Source organism: Oncorhynchus nerka, linkage group LG7, assembly GCF_034236695.1.
Source record: "Oncorhynchus nerka isolate Pitt River linkage group LG7, Oner_Uvic_2.0, whole genome shotgun sequence".
NCBI classification, from domain to species: Eukaryota; Metazoa; Chordata; class Actinopteri; order Salmoniformes; family Salmonidae; genus Oncorhynchus; species Oncorhynchus nerka.
Genome location: NC_088402.1, coordinates 43,164,126 through 43,190,835, shown reverse-complemented (window position 1 = coordinate 43,190,835; position 26,710 = coordinate 43,164,126). Strand labels below are relative to the sequence as shown.

The 26,710-nt window shown below is 41.2% G+C and overlaps 1 protein-coding gene across 2 annotated transcripts; it reads right to left on the bottom strand.

Moving 5' to 3' along the window:
* Positions 1-360: 360 nt before the first annotated feature.
* On the bottom strand, positions 361-23,283 carry LOC115131724 (choline transporter-like protein 4). 2 transcript variants are annotated; one of them, XM_029663668.2, is made up of 22 exons: positions 23,056-23,280; positions 14,806-14,854; positions 14,262-14,335; positions 11,706-11,784; positions 11,328-11,427; positions 10,731-10,862; positions 10,473-10,533; positions 10,251-10,371; positions 9,123-9,206; positions 8,655-8,767; positions 8,371-8,493; positions 8,134-8,233; positions 7,919-8,011; positions 7,664-7,766; positions 7,195-7,457; positions 5,724-5,818; positions 5,071-5,174; positions 4,863-4,936; positions 4,626-4,696; positions 4,373-4,467; positions 1,192-1,276; positions 361-1,035 (listed from the first exon to the last, which is right to left on the bottom strand). In XM_029663668.2, the coding sequence occupies exons 1-22, from the start codon at positions 23,108-23,110 to the stop codon at positions 917-919; spliced, it is 2,193 nt and encodes a 730-aa protein (XP_029519528.2). In that variant the 5' UTR covers positions 23,111-23,280; the 3' UTR covers positions 361-916. The 2 variants fall into 2 exon arrangements, 1 of the variants encoding a protein (XP_029519528.2); XR_010464345.1 differs by lacking the exons at positions 361-1,035; positions 1,192-1,276; positions 4,863-4,936 and having other exon boundaries at positions 4,379-4,467; positions 23,056-23,283.
* Positions 23,284-26,710: the final 3,427 nt, after the last annotated feature.

The window sequence follows — 26,710 nt, the reverse complement described above, 5'->3', positions numbered from 1 at the left end:
ACATTTAATCTTTGACAACTAAAATGAATTGTGTTTAGTGCAGCCAAATGGATGAACACACTCACTCTAGACTGAATTTGATTTGTTTCAGGGTCCAGTACTTTATAAGAATAGAAATAGGGCCCCAGTTCAGACACCTCTTGCGATAAGTTCTGCTAAAAAGAGAGCTTCTTTTCCAGCGCCCATGTACAAGTGCCTGCAAGTGTCATGATTTTCAACAGAGCATTTCAGAAGATCACATGCACCACTGCTTTAAGCAGATGTGTGAAATAAACCAGAGCTATTTTCCTATAGAGGAATCCATCATTACACAAGGCAACATACAGGTGATGTCAGCATGGATTAAAAAAATAACAGAAATACCGTTATAAAAGTCTTTAATAAATTGTCAAAATGATTAATAAATATCTACATGATATAAAAACAAAAAAATTAAAATCATAAAACTGTTAGTTTCACAAAAAAAAAAAAAAGACCTTGACATGAAATCATATACAGAGTACTGAGGATCATAAAAAAGTATTTAAAACTGTTATTGTGATGATCTGTCTCAAAAGTTTTTGTTCTGATAAATCATTTGTTGACTTGAGAAAATTGTCTCTTTTCTGAAAACAAATAAGCACTGCAAGAGAATAAACATTTGGTTTTGGTCAGAGACGAATAAACGGCTCTAGCTTTGGTCACTTAAAATTGTTAGGAGAAATAGCTGGAACGTAAGAAAATGTCTCATATCACACGTGTGGTCACATGTAATCTCAATTTGAAAGTGCAAAAAAAGTTATCAAATTTGTGATAAGGCTGAAATATAAAACTAAAAAAAACGTAATTATATTTCTAGGATGTGATGTTTTTGGGTATTTCTAGGTTGTTGAAAGTGACTGTGCTATACAGTGATTAATCTCAAGGCAATATTTCATCAATCCTTTCCTTTGCCCTTTTTAGGTCCCTTGTTCTTTTTATTGAGGATTTTCATCAGGTTCTTGGACATGTAGTATGGCTTCTGCATCGTTCCGTCATGTCGCTCCAAGTCCTCCACTGTGAGAAAGAGAGCAAGAAGGAAGCGAAGAAAATCAATAGACAGGTATGTTGAAAGATTTTTTTGTGCAAAGAAGCAAGAAATGTAGCAATGTAATGCGTGACTGCTCAGTATATGAATACAGTGATGTGTGTTGCTGGAGGTGCTCTACTCACAGAAGCAGAGGAAGAGTGTGTCCACACACATGTTGTACACACTGAAGAATCCATGAGCAATGAGGTACGCTCCCACCACAACCACCTGTTACCACGAAGACATACACACCACTGTCAATTACTTTCTCTAACACACATTTAATTGATTGTTAACTGCTTCTTTCACTTCCACTATGGAATACCTGTAAATACAGTGCATTCTGACTTTAATATATATTTTTTTACATTACAGCCTTATTCTAAAATGGATAAAAAAATATATATCTACACACAATAACCCTTAATGACAAAGCAAAAAAATGTTTTTTTAGAAATGTTTGTACATTTATAAAAAACGTTTTAAAAAACTGGGCCACTCAAGGACATTCAGAGACTTGTCCCGAAGCCGCTCCTGCGTTGTCTTGGCTGTGTGCTTAGGGTCGTTGTCCTGTTGGAAGGTGAACCTTCACCCCAGTCTGGAGGTCCTGAGTGCTCTGAAGCAGGTTTTCATCAAGGAGCTCTCTGTACTTTGCTCCGTTCATCTTTCCCTTGATACTGACTAGTCTCACAGTCCCTGCTGCTGAAAAACATCCCCAAAGCATGATGCTGCCACCACCATGCTTCACCATAGGGATGGTATTGGCCAGGTGATGAGCGGAGCCTGATTTCCTCAAGACGTGACACTTTGCATAGGGGGCCAAATTCACTGCTCAAAAAAATAAACGGAACACTTAAACAACACAATGTAACTCCAAGTCAATCACACTTTTGTGAAATCAAAACTGATTGACAATAAATTTCACATGCTGTTGTGCAAATGGAATAGACAACAGGTGGAAATTATAGGCAATTAGCAAGACACCCCCAATAAAGGAGTGGTTCTGCAGGTGGTGACCACAGACCAGTTCTCAGTTCCTATGCTTCCTGGCTGATGTTTTGGTCACTTTTGAATGCTGGCGGTGCTTTCACTCTAGTGGTAGCATGAGACGGAGTCTACAATCCACACAAGTGGCTCAGGTAGTGCAGCTCATCCAGGATGGTACATCAATGCGAGCTATGGCAAGAAGGTTTGCTGTGTCTGTCAGCGTAGTGTCCAGAGCATGGAGGCGCTACCAGGAGACAGGCCAGTACATCAGGAGGCCGTAGGAGGGCAACAACCCAGCAGCAGGACCGCTACCTCCGCCTTTGTGCAAGGAGGAGCAGGAGGAGCACTGCCAGAGCCCTGCAAAATTACCTCCAGCAGGCCACAAATGTGCATGTGTCTGCTCAAACGGTCAGAAACACACTCCATGAGGGTGGTATGAGGGCCCGATGTCCACAGGTGGGGGTTGAGCTTACAGCCCAACACCATGCAGGACGTTTGGCATTTGCCAAAGAACACCAAGATTGGCAAATTCGCCACTGGCGCCTTGTGCTCTTCACAGATGAAAGCAGGTTCACACTGAGTACATGTGACAGACGTCACAGAGTCTGGAGACGCAGTGGAGAACGTTCTCTGCCTGCAACATCCTCCAGCATGACCGGTTTGGCGGTGGGTCAGTCATGGTGTGGGGTGGTATTTCTTTGGGGGACGCACAGCACTCCATGTGCTCGCCAGAGGTAGCCTGACTGCCATTAGGTACCACCCCTTGTGAGACCATATGCTGGTTCGGTTGGCCCTGGGTTCCTCCTAATGCAAGACAATGCTAGACCTCATGTGGCTGGAGTGTGTCAGCAGTTCCTGCTAGAGGAAGGCATTGATGCTATGGACTGGCCCGCCCGTTCCCCAGACCTGAATCCAATTGAGCACATCTGGGACATCATGTCTCGCTCCATCCACCAAAGCCACGTTGCACCACAGACTGTCCAGGAGTTGGCGGATGCTTTAGTCCAGGTCTGGGAGGAGATCCCTCAGGAGACCATCCGCCACCTCATCAGGAGCATGCCCAGGCGTTGTAGGGAGGTCATACAGGCACGTGGAGGCCACACACACTACTGAGCCTCATTTTTACTTGTTTTAAGGACATTACATCAACGTTGGATCAGCCTGTAGTGTGGTTTTACACTTTAATTTTGAGTGTGACTCATACCTCCATGGGTTGATAAATTTGATTTCCATTGATCATTTTGTGTGATTTTGTTGTCAGCACATTCAACTATGTAAAGAAAAAAGTATTTCATGAGAATATTTCATTCATTCAGATCTAGGATGTTTTATTTTAGTGTTCCCTTTATTTATTTATTTTCATAATTTTATCTTTATGTAACTAGGCAAGTCAGTTAAGAACCAATTCTGATTTACAATGACGGCTTACCAAAAGACTTCCTGCGGGGACGGGGTGGGATTAAAACATAAAAATACATTAAATAAAAGTATTGGACAAAACACACATCCCAGAGAATCTTGTTTCTTATGGTTAGAGTCCTTTAGGTGCCTTTTGGTAAACTCCAAGCGGGATGTCATGTGCCTTTTACTGAGGAGTGTCTTGCGTCTGGCCACTCTACCGTAAAGGCCTGATTGGTGGAGAGATGGAGAACCTTCCAGAAGGACAACCATCTACACAGAGGAACTCAAACTCTGTCAGAGTGACCATCAGGTTTTTGGTCATCTCACTGACCATGGCCCTCCTCCCCCAATTGCTCAGTTGGGCTGGGCAGCCAGCTCTAGGAAGAGTCTTGGTGGTTCCAAACTTCTTCTATTTAAGAATGGAGGAGGCCATTGTGTTCTTGGGAACCTTCAATGCTGCAGACATTTGTTGGTACCCTTCTCCAGATCTGTGCCTCGACACAATCCCGTCTCAGAGCTCTACAGACAATTCCTTCAACCTCATGGCTTGGTTTTTGCTCTGAAATGCACTGCCAACTGTGGGACATTATATAAACAGGTATGTGCCTTTCCAAATCATGTCCAATCAATTGATTTTTACCACAGGTAGACTCCAATCAAGTTGTAGAAAGATCAAGGATGCTCAATGGAAACAGGATGCACCTGAGCTTAATTTTGAGTCTCATAGCAAAGGGTCTGAATACTTATGGGTTTTTTTTCTTCTAAATTTGCAAAAATAAATTTAAAAAAACTGTTTTCGCTTTGTCATTATGTGGTATTATGTGTAGCTTGATGAGGAACTATTTTAATTGAACCTATTTTAGAATAAGGCTGTAAAGTTAATTTTTTTGAAGGGATCTGAATACTTTTCCAGTGCACCGTATGACTGTCACTTACAATAATGGGCATCCAGTAGTAGTTGAGCATTTCTGTACGGAAATTGCTGCCTGGTAGTCTTATTCTGCCAGAGAAGAAAAAGAAAGCCAGGACTCCTGAGCAGAGAAGAGGAGGATTGGTTAAAGATTCGATTGATTTAGAAAGGTTATCTAATCACACTTCTGGCCTGTAAAATGCACAAAAGGAGCTCCTATTCAGAAACATGACCAATGATAAAATGGCATAATAATTATGTTGGCGTTTGTCATCTTACCTACTCCTCCCACCACTAGCAGCTTCCCAAAGAAGAGCAGCAGGTCCGTCACTTTATCTAACACCACCACCCTGAGGAGAGAGGCACAGTCAGCACGTCAGGGAAACACATCCCCGGCATTCAGCTATGGTTTCACAGCAGTCAATCAAATCCATGCAAATGTTCTTATGTAAGAGGGGGGAAAAAAATAAGTCTACACATTCCCACAGGCATACCAACCAATACTAGAACACACACCTGACAATGTTCCTCATTAGAAGCATGAAAGCGTTTTTCGCGGAGACACAGAAGTTTTTTCCATATACGGCAATCTTTGGGAAAAAGAGGACTGTGTCTTAGATACATAGCCTACCAGAAATACTCTACACTGGGGGAACTGAGGGAGAGATTGACAGACACGTAGTTGTAGTTAACAGGTACATGTGAGGATGTAGTAGAGACTGACCATGATATAGGCGTTTCTATTGAGGAACTTTATGAACTTCTCCAGACACCAGAAGCAACACTTCAGACAGCACATAAGGAACCGAGCACAGGGGTTTTGAGCCGCTAGAGAGAATGAGACAGAGAGAAATAGTAATGGCGTCTTTTTGTAGGCACGAACGCCGCCATTGTTTTTTCAAAAAGCCTATGGGAAAAATGAATGGTGTTTTTGTAAGGTTTTTGGATAAAAGGAAAAAAATATAATAAAGTATGTGGTCAACACATGCGTAAGATATATCATACGATTTATGAAATGAAAAACAACACAAAGGCTTCATAATTCAAAAAGGTAATGTTGACTGCTATTATCTCATAGAACAAAAAGTATAAGATCTCCTAAGCCTATGTTAACCTCAGACATTTTTCAGCATTTATTCAAAAACCCTATTCTTTCCCCAAATGGATGGCTGAACGAACGAACCAGAGGTAACGTTTTACGACTACAAGCTGGGGAGCTCAATTACCCTTACATTACAACATGCATTATGTGAGAGCTTGGCATAATTGACTAGTTCCATATTAGGCCAATTCGATTTCCGTAAGTGCGGAGATATCGACTCGAAGAGGTTAAATCGGAGAACAATAACAGGTTTCCAAGGGAAAATCCAGCCTTACCTCTGGTCTTGTGGTCCAGGTACTCCAGGATGATTCGAACTACCTGGATGAGGGTGAGGATCAAAGCACCAAACGCCAGGGAACCAACATGGTATCTATAAGAGAAGCAACATCAGCTGTGTTCGAATACCCATTCTAACAATAGTATATACATGAGTATATACTATTAGTTCATTTTAGTAGACTGTAAACGAATAGTATCATTTCAGTTGCGCGTACTCGAGCTTCGCCTGTCTATCGGAAGTTGATGCTGTTGCTATGCAACATCTTGCTAGCATAACAAATGACTAGCTATAGATTTTACAATTTCGGGTGTGTTCTTAAATTCAATCTGGAGTGCGCTCATAAATCCAGAGCGTTGTCAGATTGTCTGTCCTTAAATTCAGAGTGTTTCGCTCTCGGAGCGTTCATAGCACAAACTGGACACTTTGGCCAAGGAGTAGGTCAGTCAAGCACTCAAGCGAACTGGCTAACGTTGGATAGCTACTTCCAGACACAAATGAGAGAACACCTCACTCTGACCATTTTACTCACCCTAGTAGAGCTGGTTAGGCTGTTTTCATGTTATCCAGAGAGTTGGTGACAACTGCTGGCAACAATTAAATTATCTACACTTTTTTTTTCTCCAAAGTTTACTGACACCCGCTATAGTCAATGGGTGTTGAGCATTCGTAAATTCACCAGTTATTCTGAGCGGGAGTGCTCCGAAATCAGAGTAGATAGCCAGAATTAACAATGTCCATTGAAACGCACAATGACTTACCTAAGAATGATGTGAATAATCAAGTCAATAAACATGGGGTAGTTAATATACTTCTTGGCAAGTTCAATGTATTAGTAGGCAACTAACGTTAGGTAACTAGCTTACATACCGGTACATACTGCTGTAATGCTATGCGGTTCGTAAGGAGAGAGTAGTTAACAAGTTGTCGGCCAACAAAACGTGTAACGTAACTTATTTGAAAAGTCATTACTTTATTACATTGCTCAACATCTTAACATTTGTCTTAATTAGTTAAAGCAATGAATTTGTATCCGCTTTCGACTGACTTTGGCTGCATCTTTTCTGCCATTTTCTTCAACTCTGAAAAGCTATGAACCACACCCATTCTCTGAAAAATTGCACTATGGGCCCTAAAAGCATGGAAATAGTGTCCACTGAATGTGTACTTCGTATTTTGGCAAATTTAGTACGACATTCTGGGAACTTTTGGCATACTAACTATATCCATACTATAACCAATAAGCATACTATATACTCAATTCACGTAACAAATAGTACAGTTAGTTTGAGTATTTGAACACAGCTATAGACATATGGGGAGAAAGGGAATTAGTTGAATGGATAGCTAACAAAATACAAATTGGATTCTGGCTCAAATTATAACTGTACAAGTATATGGTCTGTGAACACTCAGGCAAGGAAAGGCACCACCACAGCCTGACTGCTGAAACGTGTCAACACCCTTACCGTAGCGTGCGGATGAAGGCCTGAGACAAGGGGAAGGTGGGGATGTCCGAGGGCTTGCTGAAAGCCCAGTAGTAGGAGGCGAAGGCCCCAGCCAGGGTGCACTGGCCCAGGGCGATGACAAAGTTGATGCACCACAGGAAGGCCACCACGTTGTAGATCTGCAGGTTAAACAGGTTCCTCTGCAGCAGGCCCTCGTTGTTGTACTTGAAGAAGATGCAGCGCGCCGACGGGCACCACGAGTAGTCTGTAGAGTTGTAGAATGTCTGAGGGAAAGACAGGAGGGGGGAGAGATGAAAGAGGAAGGGATGAAATATGAATGGAGACACGGAAAGGGGTCAAACAGATATTCTTTTTTTTTTTTAGGCAGATGGCTGAAGCAAGTACACACATTCTGTGTGTGTTTCTGATATCGGAGTTGGGCTTTTCTGCATCTATCTCTATGGGGTCAACGTTTGCCAGGGACACTTACCTGTGGGTCACAGGTCACATTGCCGCCGATTTGGCCACAGTTACCCTGAGTAGAGTTGAGAGTCACCACTTTGTACACTGGATTGCCTGAAGTGGCCAGATACCTAAACATCTTCTGTTAAGTGTGTTAACGTTACCGTGGAGTTTGTAGACAGTGCTCAGTAGAACACAGATACAAAACAGACCTTATGATTATTTGTCATAAAATTATAATAGGCAGTGTAAATCAAATATTTACACGACTGTGAGAGGATACAGAGCAGTGATGCCCCAGTAGGCCACACACACCACCAGGAGAACAAAGGTGACGAGAGGGTAGAACAGTGTAGACATCATGTGACTGACAGCCCTGTAGAAATGTACAGTACGTGTGCTGAAAAGTTAGGTTGTATCACAATATTGGTAGAATATTTGTCACAATACATGGGTATGTGTGTGTGTGTGTGTAAGTATGGGCCTAACTTGACTCACTTGCTGGACTCCTGGATGAGAGCGATGGCGATGAGGATTCTGGTCCGTAGAAAGATCAAGGTCAGGAGAAGAATACCCTCTACCACAGATAGGATTATCACTGAGTGAGAAAGAATGAGAGAGAAAGCAGATAGGTCAACACAACGGTACAAAGTTGTCATCAGAAAGGCATGTCTGTCAGTCTGTAAACAGAGAAAAACAGAGACATAAAAAGAGCATGTGTAATATCAGACTCACAGAAGGCCAGCCAGGTCTCCTTAACCTGAAGGTAGACCTTGAAGTCGGTGGTGAAGCCTATGTCAGTGACGGAGACGGTTGACTTTCTGTAGTTGTCGTATTCCCACCAGCAGTGATATATACCTACAGACAGACAGGTAGACAGAGAGCAAGAGAGAGAGAAATAAGATGCTTTAACCATCCTGAAAAATCAATGTTCTTAAACCACTGTGACCTACATATAAACCTACTAGAGATACACTACAAACATGTTAGTAGACATATTATTATCATCAATGACTTACCATAGGCACCTACTGCCAAAACTCCAAATATAAGGACCCAGACCATAACAGGGGCGATGAACCGCAACAGGAGGAGGAACAGAAAACTGACAACCATGGCTATGACTAGAGCACTGAGGGAGGAGAGGAGAGGTACACAGCAGAGTAAGAGAGGATTGGAAGAGCGGAGAGGGTCAAGTTAAAAGGAGGTAGAGGAGAATAAGAAAGAAAAATAAGATACATTTCAGGTCATATGTATCATTCCGGTCCTAATAAGCATGCCATCTCTAATAAATGTTAGATTCTTAGTAGAGCATATCTTATATTTAATGAGTTAAATTTGTGTAAACAGAAAGATCAGCTGAGAAGCTGAACAACAATGCAACATTTTCTGGTTTATCCTATTCTAATACAACAGTACAGGACAATGGAAATTGTGAATTGACAAGTAACTGGCAGTAATTGAAAATGAGCCCGAGAGAGACTCACGCGATGATCCACTGCCATGATGACGCAAAGTCCTCAAAGATTCTCACTCCGATCTCCTTGGCATTGAAGCTGTTTACTATGTCACTACAACACAAACCGGGAAAAGACCTGTTAACGCTAGTAATTACTGACAATGTCTCTGACACAAAACAGCATGATGCAGAGTACTACATGATAAATAAAAATAAAAGCACAGAAGATTTAGAAGTAGAGGAGATGAGAGGAACAAAGAAAGAGAAATATAAAGAGGTTTCTTTGTAATAGTACATTCATGCGTTGGGCCAGTAACCAAAAGGTTGCTAGATCAAATCCCCGAGCTGACAAGGTAAAATTATGTCGTTCTGCCACTGTTCCTAGGCCGTCATTGTAAATAAGAATTTGTTCTTAACTGACTTGCCTAGTTAAATATAGGTAAAATAAAAATACATTGGTGGTATTTATAGAGCTCAATACAAAGAGATGGTAACATTAAAAGCTTTCTTTGACTGCTGGTATTCAGTACCAGTAAGTGTATTGATTACTACAGCACATTGAGGGGTAAATTTGGAAGTTGTACAACTACAGCCAACTGACAGATCTTTGGGTTGTTTCTGTATCAAATACTAACAAGTGCCCACTACTACACATGCGCATGTGTTTTATGTGTCAAAGGATGAACATAAAAGTCTAATAGCCTACTTATCTTAAGTCTTATACTTAGTTAATGACATTCTAAAATGACCACTCAGGTCTGGACATCATGGTCAGACTCAGTGTTAATATTATCCTCAGAATCAACCCAAGGCTTTGTGGATCGATTCTGTACTAAAAGCTAATGCTAAAAGTAACGTTCTAGCCATGTGCAAGGCTACTACTGGAGCTAAATGACAGGGCAGATGACTACGCCAGTATGGCAAAGGGCTACCACTATCATAAGGCAAGACACTAACTCACAAACATGCTAACACAGGTCTAAGTCTACACAAAGGAACTAGTCTACTATATTGATGTGAGATCAATTTAACTCACTCACTCAATCAAGGACCTTTCACTGGCAGTGAGAAAGAGAGATTATGGGTTATTAATGGGTATTTACAGTGTGTGTGTGTGTGTGTGTGTGTGTGTGTGTGTGTGTGTGTCACCCCCTACCCTGTGGCGTTCCTGATGCCATTGACTGTATCATTGATGCTTGATGGCAAGCCTGGCGTATTGACAAAGTCAATTGGAATATTTTTCAGAGCGGTAACATCAGGTATGCATCTTCCCAGCACTAGACAGAGGAAATCATTAGAAATGTTTACATTTAATGACTTAAAAGCATCTAGATCTGTAATTATGAAAGTAAATATGAAAAAAGAAAGGCACACTCACCAGAGATTGTAGGAGTGTAGAAGAACGGGCACAGCTCTTGATCCACAATTTCTTTAACATTCTGAGAGGCAAAGGGGGAAAAAAATGATAAAATACTATCTTTAGCTACATAGAGTAAAAAACTAGGAAACCCCTCCTGTTAAATCTATTTCCAAAAGATAGTCCAAGGCTTTGAGGAGTCAATGACAACAATGATCAATGAAAGCCTATCTAAAGAAGTGAATTTACAAACCTCCATAAGAATAGGGTGGGACTTACCAGTTTAGTTGATGCTAGGTCAAAGGATGGCACGCAGAGTGATTGGTTGAAGTAGTCTTGTGGCTTGGCACTCGGTATGTAGGCCAAAGGATTCAGAGCCCAGAATACATCTGGGCACTTTTCCACACACACCTGCAGGGTGAGGAAAGAAGAGGTCTTTACTTTGTGACATAAACGTGATGCCTGTCTCAGATATGCAGATACACAATATATTTTGTGTTTTTTAATATTTTATTGCTATGTAACTGTTATGAAAGTTGTATTGTCAATTTTGTTTTGTATTTAAAAGTAGTGTACATGACACTGCAACAAAATTTCCCCATGGGGACAATAAAGTCAGTAAGTCATTTTGGGATGTAGAAACAATGAAAGAAAGACCTCACACAAATGAAAATGAAATAGATGACAACTTGTATGATTCCCAGCGGCTTGATGAAGACAATACATATACATACAAATTGGACCCAGGTATTAACAAGAGTATAAACACACACTCAAACACAATGGGAAATTGGAGATGTGCACAGAGTTCCTTATTACTCCTGACATCAGCCTTTAGAGAAACAAAGATATTATATAGGTGTGATGTTACTGTACTTGTGTGGTGGGGCACTGTAACCCATTAAGGACAGCGGCCATGACGTTGATTGATGTGGCACATTTCAGTATGTCAAAGTAGAACACGCTGGGTTGAGCTCTGCGAAAGCAAAAGTTACCAAACTATGCATTCTGAACTAAATATATAACATGACAGTTCAGTATGTAGTGAGGCATGCAAAGCTTGAATTATTATGTAACGATGAAATGTCTGACTCGATTGGCCACATTTTCCGCTTTTATCAGTTGCATTCATGGCAAAAATGCATGATTAGTAAATTCACATTACATAGCATCAAGTGTTCTGAACAAAATAATACTTGATGGTTCATAAAGGACTTGTAGTTCAAACACATCAAACACCAGAGAGGTCCTTACACATTGAGCCCGATGCCACAGAACATTCCAGTAGAGTTTCGTGGGTAGAGGACGTGCCGGGGATCACCATAAAGCCAGGCTGGTGGAAATATAAAAACACATCAATATCTAATAGAGACATGGGGACACCAATATATTTACCACAGTCAAAGAACACATGAGCAAATTACTAATAAATTTGTCAAAAAGGAAACCAAATGAACATACAAAGCTCATGTACATCAATTACCTGGTTTTGGTAAGTTTATATACTAAACCAACACCCTTTTCAATAAAGGGCCTACTGTACAGTCGTGGCCAAAAGTTAAGAATGACAAATATTAATTTTCACAAAGTTTGCTGCTTCAGTGTCTTTAGATATTTTTGTCAGATGTTACTATGGAATACTGAAGTATAATCACAAGCACAAGTGTCAAAGGCTTTTATTGACAATTACATGAAGTTGATGCAGAGTCAATATTTGCAGTGTTGACCCTTCATTTTCAAGACCTCTGCAATCCACCCTGGCATGCTATCAATTAACTTCTGGGCCACATCCTGACTGATGGCAGCCCATTCTTGTGTAATCAATGCTTGGAGTTTGTTAGAATTTGTGGGGTCTTGTTTGTCCACCCACCTCTTGAGGATTGACCACAAGTTCTCAATGGGAATAAGGTCTGGGGAGTTTCCTGACCATGGACCCAAAATATCGATGTTTTGTTCCCCGAGCCACTTAGTTATCACTTTTGCCATATGGCAAGGTGCTCCATCATGCTGGAAAAGGCATTGTTCGTCACCAAACTGTTCCTGGATGGTTGGGAGAAGTTGCTCTCGGAGGATGTGTTGGTACCATTCTTTATTCATGGCTGTGTTCTTAGGAAAAATTGTGAGTGAGCCCACTCCCTTGGCTGAGAAGCAACCCCACCCATGAATGGTCTCAGGATGCTTTACTGTTGGCATGACACAGGACTGATGGTAGCGCTCACCTTGTCTTCTCCGGACAGGCTTTTTTCTGGATGCCTCAAACAATCGGAAAGGGGATTCAGAGAAAATGACTTTACCCCAGTCCTCAGCAGTCCAATCCCTGTACTTTTTGCAGAATATCAGTCTGTCTCTGATGTTATTCCTGGAGAGAAGTGGCTTCTTTGCTGCCCTTCTTGACACCAGGCCATCCTCCAAAAGTCTTCGCCTCACTGTGCGTGCAGATGCACCCACACCTGCCTGCTGCCATTCCTGAGCAAGCTCTGTACTGGTGGTGCCCCGTTCCCGCAGCTGAATAAACTTTATGAGACGGTCCTGGCACTTGCTGGACTTTCTTGGTCACCCTGAAGTCTTCTCGACAACAATTTAACCGCTCTCCTTGAAGTTCTTGATGATCCGATAAATGGTTGATTTAGGTACAATCTTACTGGCAGCAATATCCTTGCCCGTGAAACCCTTTTTGTGCAAAGCAATGATGACAGCACGTGTTTCCTTGCAGGTAACCATGGTTGACAGAGGAAGAACAATGATTCCAAGCACCACCCTCCTTTTGAAGCTTCCAGTCTGTTATTCGAACCCAATCAGCATGACAGAGTGATCTCCAGCCTTGTCCTCGTCAACACTCACACCTGTGTTAACGAGAGAATCACTGACATTATGTCAGCTGGTCCTTTTGTGGCAGGGCTGAAATGCAGTGGAAATGTTTTTTGAGGATTCAGTTCATTTGCATGGCAAAGAGGGACTTTGCAATTAATCTGACCACTCTTCATAACATTCTGGAGTATATGCAAATTGCCATCATACAAACTGAGGCAGCAGACTGTGAAAATTAATATGTGTGTCATTCTCAACTTTTGGCCACGACTGTATATCCGGTCAATGCACAATATCCTATCACATTAATCACATACTAAGCTATTGATATTGGCCATATATTCATATGACCTCCTTTCTTATCAGGCAGCTCTATTGACTCTAGATAAGGCAGAGTGAGTAGCTGCTGGAATGTGTTTGATGACAGGTCATGGATGAGGGTGAGCTTCTGCTTCGGAACTGCTCTTTGGAACCACTGTGGGTGGGAGTCAGAGTTGTCAGAGGTGTCTTTCGCCCGAAAGACAGAAAAAGTAGGAAAATATCAAGGCCATATAGATACCGTATAATACTAGAAAAGGGTGAGAGTTGAGACCTTGAAGAGGGGAAAAGTCAGGAAATCATAGATTCAATGACAAACTTATGTTTTCAGTGCATTCTCAATAATGGAGTTCTGTTCTCACTTGTGAGTGGTGAGTGGTGTTTTGACAATCTGTTGGAATTGAGGAAGGGACCAAGGTGATTATGTCACTGTTGTTTTGTTTAGCCAGACTGTGCTTTCCGCCTGCTAATACTACATTTACATAGGGTGTTATGGCGAGGACACCAGAGTTTCAAAAGGGACGTAAGAGTCATAAAGAGGGTAACAGCCAGAGAGAGATAACGTCAGGAATCAGATTTCATCTAATGGCACGAGAGAAATAATAATTATCATACAGAATAAGTAAGTTTGTGTGAGTGAGAAAAGGTCAGAGAAGTGGGAGGTGCGTAGAAGGCACATCTTACCCAAAATTCCCACTGCCATGTAGCCAAGGACCACGACCATGAAGAGAACACAGCAGATGATATCAGTGCAGCCTCTGGGGGAGAACGGAGAGACAATAACACACAAAGTGATTTTGAGCATTGCTGTGTCATACATGCCTCCGGGTAGAATTGTTTTACAGAAAGTATGCCTAGCAAAGGCACTTTAGACATACAATGGACAATTTGTATACAGAGATAGAGTGATAGTTAGGGCTAGGCTTGTAGGCTTTTTTATTTCACCTTTATTTAACCAGGTAGGCAAGTTGAGAACCAGTTCTCATTTACAATTGCGACCTGGCCAAGTTAAAGCAAAGCAGTTCGACACATACAACAACACAGAGTTACACATGGAGTAAAACAAACATACAGTTAATAATACAGTAGAAAAGTAAGTCTATATACAATGTGAGCAAATGAGGTGAGATAAGGGAGGTAAAGGCAAAAAAAAGCCCATGGTGGCGAGGTAAATACAATATAGAGAGCAAGAGAAAATAAGTGAGAGATACTTAGCGGAAGAGGCTACCTTTTCCGAATGGGTCCATTGAAGGTGGGGTCATACTGAGCAGGTTCCCCTGAAAAGAAAACAGAGAGATAATGGTTCAATAACAGAATTGAACTATTTTCTGAAGGTCTATTCTTCAAAATAAATGTCAAGCTATTTATGCACATTAATACAAAAATAACTTTATCAAAATGCTGATAGTAGTCAGATTAGATAGAATACATGGGGAAAACATCTCTCGGTAAAGGCATTTTGCATTGATATTCAAGAGCTTTACTGTGTGTGAGATTCTATGGAGAGAATTGCGTGCCTGTGAGTTTGAGGGTTAATTGAGGTGGGAGGTTGTTGCTAAGCAACAAGAGTAGCCTTTGTTAGTATGCACCTCATTGAGTTAATGAGTGACAATCTTCAGCTTGAGAAGGAGGAAATAGAGCAAAAAGAATAAGACCTTGACACTCCTTTACAGGTTGTACAATCTGTACAGTACACTGGAGAACTGTGGTGGTGATGACTGGGTTATGATGACTGGGTTACAGGAATTACATTGCTTAGTGTCACTTCCTATAACATTTCTTAAGAGTTGAAAAATAGAGAGCTATTAAAGATACACTTCCAGTCAAAAGTTTGCACACACCTACTCATTCGAGGGTTTCTCTTTATTATTACTATTTTATAAAATAATAGTGAAGACATCAAAACTGTGAAATAACACATATGGAATCATGTAGTAACCAAAAAAAGTCTCAAACAAATCAAAATATATTTTAAATTTGAGATTCTTCAAGTAAACCACCCTTTGCCTGGACAGCTTTGCACACTCTTCACATTCTCTCAACCAGCTTAATCTAGAATGCTTTTCCAACAGTCTTGAAGGAGTTCCCACATATGCTGAGCACTCGTTGGCTGCTTTTCCTTCACACTGTGGTCCAACTCATACCAAACCATCTCAATTGGGTTGAGGTCAGGTGATTGTGGAGGCCAGGTCATCTGATGAAGCACTCCATCACTCTCCTTCTTGGTCAAATAGCCCTTACACCGCATGGAGGTGTGTTGGGTCATTGTCCTGTTGAAAAATAAATTATAATCCCACTAAGCCCAAACCGGATGGGATGGCATATCGTGGCAGAATGCTGTGGTAGCCATGCTGGTTAAGTGTGCCTTGAATCTAAATAAGTCAGACTGTCACCAGCAAAGCCCCCCCACACCTCCTCCTCCATGCTTCACTGTGGGAACCACACATGCGGAGATCCTCCATTTACCTACTCTGTGTCTCACAAAGACACAGCCGTTGGAACCAAAATTCTCAAATTTGGACTCAGACTTAAAAGTAATGGACTGTCATTTCTTTTTGTTTATTTGAGCTGTTCTTGCCATCAAATACATTAAGAAAATAAATACTTTTAAGAATGCACACCTGTTAATTCAAATGCATTCCAAGTTACTACATGATTCCATGTGTGTTATTTCATAGTTTTGATGTCTTCACTATTATTCTACAATGTAGAATAATAGTAAAAATAAAGAAAAACCCTGGAATGAGTATGTGTCCAAACTTTTGACTGGTACTGTGTCTCATCATCCCTCCCTGTTTATCTCTACATTGCATAAGTCAATGTATTTATGACAAATTTGATGATTTATGCAACCTTAAAAGAAAGGTAGCCTAAAACGAAAGAGAAGGGGAAGTATGTGATGGGTGAGATTTTAGAGTTTGAATTCAAAGATGGAGGAAGCAGGCTCAAAGCAGAGCAGTGCATTTTTAAAGGGATGCTCAGATCCCCCAAAAATATTCCATCAGACATTTTCCACCGAAACCCTGCATTTCAGTCACTCACAACTAGGGCCGGGAAAACACCAGCATCACGTTACTCGTTAGTATCAAGGCAAGGAACCAAAACACAAAGCAGATTTAAATTCTTCAGGAAAACAGCCCTAATATTGGTAACAAAGATCTATGTTGTCATTCAGTCACATTTTATTCCCAAGCTATAGCACACTATTTTACATAAACACTTTTTAATTAACCACAGAGTTTGGTCTGCTTTGTGTTTTCATTTTTGCCATGGAAAAAATATTGCAATACTGGTACCGTCACAGCCCTACTCACTCCCATTCCCCTTTACCACAGTAACCAATTACGTTTGTTTGGTCTGTATCCTGTTTGGCAAGCTAAACATTTCTAAGAGATGTTATTGGTCTCATGGGCACGTCCTTATCTCCTCACAATAAACCAAATTTAAATCCCAGAATAAAATGGCTTCATAAAATGACAAATGAAGGATACAGCACCCGTTGAACATTGCACCTGTCCGAGGAATATGCAGTTGAGCATGAGGTTTACTTTGTTCATTTCAATTAGGTTGCTATGGGGTAGATAACAGGCCAGGTCTCGTTGGCCATTATACACCAATTACTGATTGGTAGCACGCAAAACACTCATGTCTACAATGAAGTCAGCAACTATGACTTCGAGTTAGTGATTTTAAATATACAATGTAGGCCTGTTCATTAGGTCCATGGCCTACAATGTCTCACTCAGAGGTATAATTTAAGAAGCTCTAAATATCCAATAAATGAATCTTGCTGAATTGACTTTTAGTAGATTCTCTTTTATCTGACGAGACAGTTACATCCTATATACCTACTTATCTTGTTTTATGTAAGAATATTTTCAGAATACACAGAGTACTAAAAGGTCAGTAGGAAATTAACGATCAATAGAAAGTTGTTTTCAGTTCAACATCTGTTTAGAATCTGTGTAGGAATTTCAGTCCGGGACTCATAGCTACATGTGTCAAGTTCTCATTGGTCCAAATCGTCAATACACTGAGCCTGAAACAGGATACTTGTTATTTGGCCATATTTTACTGCAAGGAACTATAATTGATCAACCACAGGCTAGGGTTGGGGGTTATAAATTATATTCTGTCACTTTGTTCTGTGGAGAGAAACACTGAGGACAGGGAAGAATGAACATCGACCATCTACTTCCCAGCATGATTTGTTCTCTTTGAATGAACCCATTTGCTTTGGGGTCTGTGTTATTGAAGAATAACATCAACTGCTAACAGTAACAACTTCCTAAAGATAGCCTACTGCATGTGGAAAGAAAATGAGTGAAAATTTAAGTTTTGTAGTGAGTACACATTAAATGTATAGGATGTTGACAATCATACTCTTTGTTTTGCAGCTACTAACTACAAGGCCTACTGTATGAATGATTTACAATGAGGCACGCTGTTGGCTTCCAACTGACAGAATACATAACCTTAGTGAAAGTCCGGGAGAAGGAATGTGGATATCCAAAACAAAGAAACCTGTTCCTCTGCCTCATTGCCGGCTGTAAATTAATATCAGATTACAAAGCTGTCTTTTTGGGGCAAATCACTACCTGGAAACTGACTGACAGTAACCCTTTCCTGATGTGCTATTTATTCTTCCTGGTTTTTAACCATCTGCTCCACTAGAATATGGCATAAAGCATTTTGGATTCTACAAAACCTCAGACGTCAGGACATTTTTTACTTCAGTACTTTGGCCCAAACAATGAATCTCTCTGTATGTAAGTTCAAGTGATTTGGCTTGACCTTGGATAGAGTGGTGACGTAAAAGGATCAACAATTTTTTGTCCAATTAGAGGTATACACGTGGAGGTATTACTGTTTGGGTTGTGATGTGGTGTTGTGATACCCTCCTAAAAAGTTATGTTACTCACTGTGCACACAGTGAGTTAGGCTCCATGACTGTATATATGAACAGACAAAGCCATCGATCACAAAACCATTAATTCATAGTGCATTGAAGCCAAATTAAGCCTGTTAAGATGGTGTCTCGGAGACATAACATGCAGTTTGAGCTACTCCAGGAAGTGGCATTGCAGGCTAACTTAGTGCTGCCCCTTCTCATTTAGTAACTCAAGTTGAAGGCCACCCGGGGTACTGCAGGCTACCATTGGCAACTACAGTGCATTCGGGAAAGTATTCTGACTCCTTCCCTTTTCCCAAATTTTGTTACGTTACAGCCTTATTCTAAAATGGATTAAATAAAACATTTTCCTCATCAATCTACACACAATACCCCATAATGACAAAGTGAAAACAGGTTTTTAGAAATGTTTGCAAATGTACAAAACCTAAAATAAATTACCTAATTTACATAAGAGTTCAGATCCTTTGCTTTGAGACTCAAAATTGAGCTCAGGTGCATCCTGTTTCCATTGAGATTATATGTTGAGATGTTTCTACAACTTGAAGTCCACCTGTGGTAAATTCAATTGATTGGACATGATTTGGAAAGGCACACACCGGTCTACAGTTGCCAGTGCATGTCAGAGCAAAAACCAAGTCATGAGGTCAAAGGAATTGTACGTAGAGATCAGACAGGATTGTGTCGAGGCACAGATCTGGGGAAGGGTACCAACAAATGTCTGCAGAATTGAAGGTCCCCAAGAACACAGTGGCCTCCATCATTAAGTGGAAGAAGTTTGGAAACACCAGGACTCTTCCTAGAGCTGGTCGCCCAGCCAAACTGAGCAATCATGGGAGAAATACCTTGGTCAGGGAAGTAACTAAGAACCCAATGGACACTGACAGAGCTCCAGAGTTCGTCTGTGGAGATGGTTGTCCTTCTGGAAGGTTCTCCCATTTCAGCAGCATCCAGACAGATGCCACTCGTCAGTAAAAAGCATGACAGCCCGCTTGGAGTTTGCCAAAAGGCACCTAAAGGACTCTCAAACCATGAGAAACAAGATTCTCTGGTCTGATGAAACCAAGATTGAACTATTTGGCCTGAATGACATGCATCACGTCTGGAGAAAACCAGGCACTGCTCATCACCTGGCCAATACCATCCCTACGGTGAAGCATGGTGGTGGCAGCATCATGCTGTGGGGATGTTTTTCAGCAGCAGGGAATGGGAGACTCCTGAATAGTCAGGATTGAGGGAATGATAAACAGCGCAAAGTAGAGATATCCTTGATGAAAACCTGATCCAGAGCACTCAGGACCTCAGACTGGGGTGAAGGTTCACCTTCCAACAGGACAACGACACAAAGCACACTTCCAAGACAATACACGAGTGGCTTCGGGACAAGTCTCTGAATGTCCTTGAATGGCCCAGCCAGAGCCTGGTCTTGAACCATATCGAACATCTCTGGAGAGACCTGAAAATAGCTGAGCTGTGACGCTCCCCATACAACCTGACAGAACTTGAGAGCATCTGCAGAAAATGGAAGAAACTCCCCAAATACAGGTGTGCCAAGCTTGTATTGTCATACCAAAGAAAAGTCTGTAATTGCTGCCAAAAGTACTTCAAAGAGTCTGCATACTTATCTAAATGTCATATTTCCATTTCCATTTTTGTTATATTTCCATAACAAAAATGTTTTAAAAACATCATTAAGGGGTATTGTGTGTAGATTGGTGAGGGGGAAAAAAACATTTAAATCAATTTTAGAATAAGGATGTATTGTAACAAAATGTGGAAAAAAAATCAAGGGGTCTGAATACTTTCCGAATGCACTGAACAAAAATATAAATGCAACAATTTCAAAGACTTCACCGAGTTACAGTTCATGTAAGGAAATCAGTCTATTGAAATAAATAAGGCCCTAAATCAATGGATTTAACATGACTGTGCAGAGGTGCAGCCTTGGGTGGGCCAGGCTTTCCCCACAAAAGAGCTTTATTACAGACATAAATAGGTTCAAGGACATACATCTGGTGTATTAGAAGCAATTATCGGTACCATGATTTTCCACAAAAAAATGTTTTATTTGCACAAAGATTGACGACAAAGATTGCCATTTTTCCATTCAATATAAATGGGGGGGCTGGCCCTGCAATGAGAAGGGCCAGCCATTCTCCCCTGTATAGGCTGCATAGTGTGTGTGTGTGTCTCCTATACCGAATCTGCCTATGAGGAAACATGCATTGGGTTGTCAAGGCCAGCGTCAGTCAACTAATTAAGTGATAAACATTTGACTGTAAGACTATGGGTACACACACACCCCACCCTCTTCTTACACAGAAAGGGAGCGCTTAAGGAAAGGATTTAGCTACTAGTTAGCCCAGTATTTATAGCCAGCAGCATACCACTGCTGGCTTGCTTCTGAAGCTAAGCAGGGTTGGTCCTGGTCAGTTCCTGGATGGGAGACCAGATGCTGCTGGAAGTGGTGTTGGAGGGCCAGTAGGAGGCACTCTTTCCTCTGGTCTAAAAAATATCTCAATGCCCCAGGGCAGTGATTGGGGACACTGCCCTGTGTAGGGTGCTGTCTTTCGGATGTGACGTTAAACGGGTGTCCTGACTCTCTGAGGTCATTAAAGATCCCATGCCACTTATCGTAAGAGTAGGGGTGTTAGCCCCAGTGTCCTGGCTAAATTCCCAATCTGGCCCTCGAACCATCACGGTCACCTAATAATCCCCAGTTTACAATTGGCTCATTCATCCCCTCCTCTCTCCTGTAACTATTCCCCAGGTCGTTGCTGCAAATGAGAACGTGTTCTCAGTCAACTTACCTGGTAAAATAACAGATACATTTAATTCACCCATTCCCTCACTCATCCGACTATTTTGTGGAGCTTGCTAAAACAACCCCATGGTGCCTCTAGAGAACAGAGAGCGCAGGTGACCCGTTCTAACAGAATCTGAAATTAAAAGCCAGGTCAGGACCAGCATCAATTAATAGTAACAGAATTTGTATCAATATTAGCAGAAGCAGCTGAGGTGAAAGATTTGTCTGGTGTCGGTCTAGTTTAATCATTGGCTTTCAAATGTGGTTTTCCAATGTTCTGTAGTGCTTGCCTAGCTCACCGCACACAAATAACTGGCCAATGCTTAGCAGGCCATCATTGTAGGCATTTCAGTATTAACCACACCACAATTATTTCTAAATAGTAAAATTGACATCAGAACACAAAACACCGCCGACGTCAAGGGCTTTTGACCAGGATGAAAAAACACTTAAAGTTCAACCTCTCAATCAAATGAAACTTTTGCCAAACAAATCTAACATAATTAAAGAAGCAGACGGTGAAATATCTGTCAATAGCAATACATCTTTGATTCCTCATAAGATTTCAAAGGAACAAAAGTCGCCTAGTCTAAGAGGTAGGGAGAAACCCTGTGAATCCACTTCCTTCTTAGGAAACAGGATGAACAGACTGGACACGTTTACCTGTCCAAGAGGAAGCTGAATTTACATGGAATGGTTATTTGAATAGCAGTGCCAGAATGTCAATAGACTATTAATCTCATGCAAACAACTGGGTTTAAGGACCAAATAGCACCCTATTCCCGATATAGTGCACTACTTTTGAGAGCCCCATGAGCCCTGTTCAAAAGTAGTGGACTATATGGGGAATATGGTGCAATTTTGGACACAACCCTTGAGTAAAAAGGACATGTAATAGGTCACACTAAGGCAGTGAGCCTTTATACACACCACATAGGCACACCCAGAGATGGACTTATGCAAAACAAAAGACCCCCACCACAACACACAGCAGACTGAAAGAGAATGAATGCCTCACAACGTTTGTTTTTATCAAACTTCCTCCTCTATATTTCACCATCAAATCCAAAAACTTACATAAAAGCATTGACATGCCATTGAACAGGGACGGGCAACAGATGGTGGAGAACTCAGAGTCTCAACTTATTGTTGAGCGTTAGAATAGTATAATACATGAATTGCAATCTTGAAATGTGGTTGTGCGTCAGCGGTTTTTTAATCTTATGTCAGTCACGGATAGTCAGTCAATTAGCCCCGTTTCAGCTAAAAACATGTAGATTGTTAAACTAATGCTTACTGAATATTTATTTTATATCACCGATTGCATTTATATATTTAGTTTGAAAGATGCAATAACCAAATAAATTATTGATGTAGTATCTGTAAATACATCAGTAATATCTTTGCGTCATGAAAACAATTAATGTCAACTTTGCCTATAACTACATATATATCTAAATCTTGAATACTAAGCAATTGACAATGTCACAAATTGTTATTAGGCTATTCAAATATGCAGTCATCGGCTTTAAACCCAAATGTGACACCTCTAGTAAAGTAGTACCTTTACAGTTAGGCCTAATCGGTTCCACCACTCATAAGGAACTGTCTGGTTTCATCACTGAAAAACGCAAATAGGCTAGACTAGGGACAAGTAAATAAAAATGGTTTAATTGAAGACCGAGAATGTGACACTACTCTGAGGTTAGACAAATACGAGCCAGCCAGGTAACGTAACCAGCGATGTGAAATTAACTCACCATATTCCAACGAATCCACGGAATCCAAGCTCTCTTCCTTCATTTTTTTACCCATTTCCTATGCTTTACCTCTACTAGTTTATATTCGTCTAAAAAGTCCAAATGGCCAGGTAAATCAAGTCGAAGTTAAATGATCAAAAGGTCTAAACCAAAGTTTCAAAAGGTGTTAGTACACCTGTGGACAATAAAAAAAAAAGACTTCCTGAGAATAAATCTTTCTCCCTCGCGCTACAGTAACTAAGGTTGTGACGTCACGAACGCACCTGTGGGATGCGCACTTCCATGCGCGCACGGGCGGGCAGCATTCCCGCCCCTTGGCCTCCCTTTACTAAATGTCCCCTGCTGTTTGATTGGCGGGCCTACATGCGGTTAATGAAATCAATGATTTTTCTGATTATTTGGCTGTATGCCTATGTAATACCTTTTACTTAAAATGCCCAAAACAAACATATCTGATAACATTTCAGTTGAAAATAGATATAGTGTATGATAAATGTTTGAGGCATACATACCCAAATACAAAACTTTTTACACTGAACAAAAATAAACGCAATATGCAACAACTTCAAAGATTTCACTGATTTAGTTGTTCCGTTCCTCAGTAAGAAAACCACATAATGTCTGGAAGGATTCCCCCCCCCCCCAAAAAAAAAAGTAGACTAAGAGCCAACTAATGCTCGATTTGTAAATGTGATCGGAGGCGCCGCGTGGATGGTGTTACCCAATAACTGCCCCCCTGGGAGCAACTTAACTCTGTTCGCATCGCCGTCCGCCTCAAATCTTGTAGATAACAATGTGGAGGGCTCCGCATTGACATGATTGGTTGATGGTAGATGAGGGCGGCAGGTCCAGTATAAACACACTCACTCCCTTCACAAAAGCGCTGCTCGGAGAGGTGCAAGTAGTATGAATGTCCCGACTTCTGCAGAGTCCATATCACCGTAAATACTGCACAGCCAATGCAGACATCGGATTGACCATGTAGCGTCTTCAACTGCTTTTGAATAGTAATGTGCAACTTTAATGTATTTTTAAAGGTACAGCTTAAAAATACATGCACACACAAGCCTGTGTGTTTATGAAACTTTCAAAATTATTCCACCAATCTTATAACCCTCAAGACAATGTCAGTGATAGAAAATGTACCACAAAAGTGTATTTTGAACTCATATCTAGGCACAACAGAGCAGGTGACTAGAGCCAGTACCATACTCACAGGAAACAAGATCCCAGAAGAGTCCCCAATTTGTTACATTTCCCAGCAAGAAATCCAAATAATGTCTCGAAACAGAAGGGGTAACAAAGTCACTAACAACCAAAATAAGTGGTTTTAGGAGGGTTTCTGAAAGACACTCATAGGTGTCCACTGAAAGTTCACTAGCAACAACTGGAGCCTAAAAGACACACAGAGTGCCCACTAAATTTGGCAAACAAAAGAAAAACCCCACACACTTATGGACAGGAAGAAGACCAAAACCAGGGAAGCTCAGCTAAAGGATTGTTGGTCTAGAAATCAAAATAGGGAGCACCAACTGAATGTCTTAACCCCCCCACATCGCACTGGGCCAGCCAGTCTTAAATATCACCTTGGCCAGCACAGGTGAATCACCTTCCAACTAATGAGATGGACAAGCCAGCACAGGTGTGACACATACTGACTAATGAAGTGACACCAATCAGTGTGTCCGACATGTCAACGTGCTAAAACTCCAACCTCAAAACATAAATGGAAAAAACTAAACCTGTACACAGTTCTTATAATGAAATCAGTCTATTGAAATAAATTCATTAAATCAAATGTATTTATATAGCCCTTTGTACATCAGCTCATATCTCAAAGTGCTGTACAGAAACATTAGGCCTTCATCTATGGATATCACATGACTGGGAATACAGATATGCATCTGTTGGTCACGGATACCTTTTTTTTTTTAAAGGGGAGTGGATCAGAAAACCAGTCAGTATTTGGTGTGACCACCATTTGCCTCATGCTGTGTGACACATCTCCTTCGCATAGAGTTGATCTGGCTGTTGATTGTGTCCTGTGGAATGTTGTCCCACTCCTCTTCAATGGATCTGTGAAGTTGCTGGATATTGGCAGGAACTGGAACACACTGTAGTACATGTCATTCCAAAGCCTCCCAAACATGCTCAATAGGTGACATGTCTAGTGAATATGCAGGCCATGGAAGAACTGGGACATTTTCAGCTTCCAGGACTTGTGTACAAAAGATCCTTGCTACATGCATTATTATGCTGAAACATGAGGTGATGGTGGTGGATGAATGGCATGACAATGGGCCTCAGGATCTCGTCACGGTATATCTGTGCATTCACATTTCCATTGATAAATTGTGTTTGTTGTCCACAGCTTATGTCTGCCCATACCACTGCCAGCATTGGGGCACTCTATTCACACTGCTCACCCACACGAAACCTGTCATCTGACCAGTACAGTTGAAACCGGGATTCACCTGTAAAGAGCACACTTCTCCAGCGTGACAGTGGCCATCGAAGGTGAGCATTTGCCCAGTGAAGTCGGTTACACCGCCAAATTGCAGTCAGGTCAGACCCTGGTGAGTACGACGAGCACACAGATGAGCTTCCCTGAAACGGTTTCTGACAGTTTGTGCAGAAATGACTTGATTGTGCAAACCCATTTTCATCAGCTGTCCGGGTGAGTGGTCACAGACGATCCCGCAGGTGAAGAAGCCGTATGTCGATGTCCTGGGTTGGTGTGGTTACACATGATCTGCGGTTGTGAGGCCGGTTAGACATACAGCCAAATTCTCTATAATTACATTGGAGGCAGCTTATGGTAGAGAAATTAACATTAAATTCTCAGGCAACAGCTCTGGTGGACATTCCTGCAGTCAGTATGCCAATTGCATGTTCTTCCTCAAAACTTGAGACATCTGTGGCATTGTGTTGTGTGACAAAACTGCACTTTTTAGTGGCCTGTGTAATGATCATGCTGTTTAATCAGCTTCTTGATATCCCACACCTGTCAGGTGGATGGATTATCTTGGCAATGTTCAAATGTGTGCTCCAAATGTGAGAAATAAGCTTTTGTCATATGGAATATTTCTGGGATTTTTATTTAGGCTCATGAAAATGGAACCAACACTTTACAATTTGGTTCAGTGTATTTAGGATGTTTGAGGGAGTGACTTACTACGTCACACTAAAAGCCCTTATTGCTTTATAAAGGTTTCATTCAGTCTCCCCATGATCTTCAGTGATTAACATGAACAAGCCTGTCAGATGGACTTCAGATGCTGTCAGTATTACTGGAGAAGTTATAAAAGCGAAGAGTTCATACTCCCTTTCCCATCATGAGCTGTATAAGACTTTGCAATAACCATGAATTGGGGCAAAGGAAAGCATGGTTGAGTTGACTCGCAGATAGTGGCACCTATACAAAACGTCCCAAAAACTTTGTCCAAGACCAGATTAAGGTGCTGTTCAGAGCAAAGGTTCAAACTAAAAAGAATTAAGGTACAGATGGAATGTTACATTATCTCAACATTATCTCAACTGTTTCTGCAAACTATGTAGAAATTAGAACAACCAATTCTCTGGATTGTCTCAGCTGCTTGATATTCAGTGAGTTGTATGAAATGCAACACTGCTGAAACAAATGTAGATCCATTAG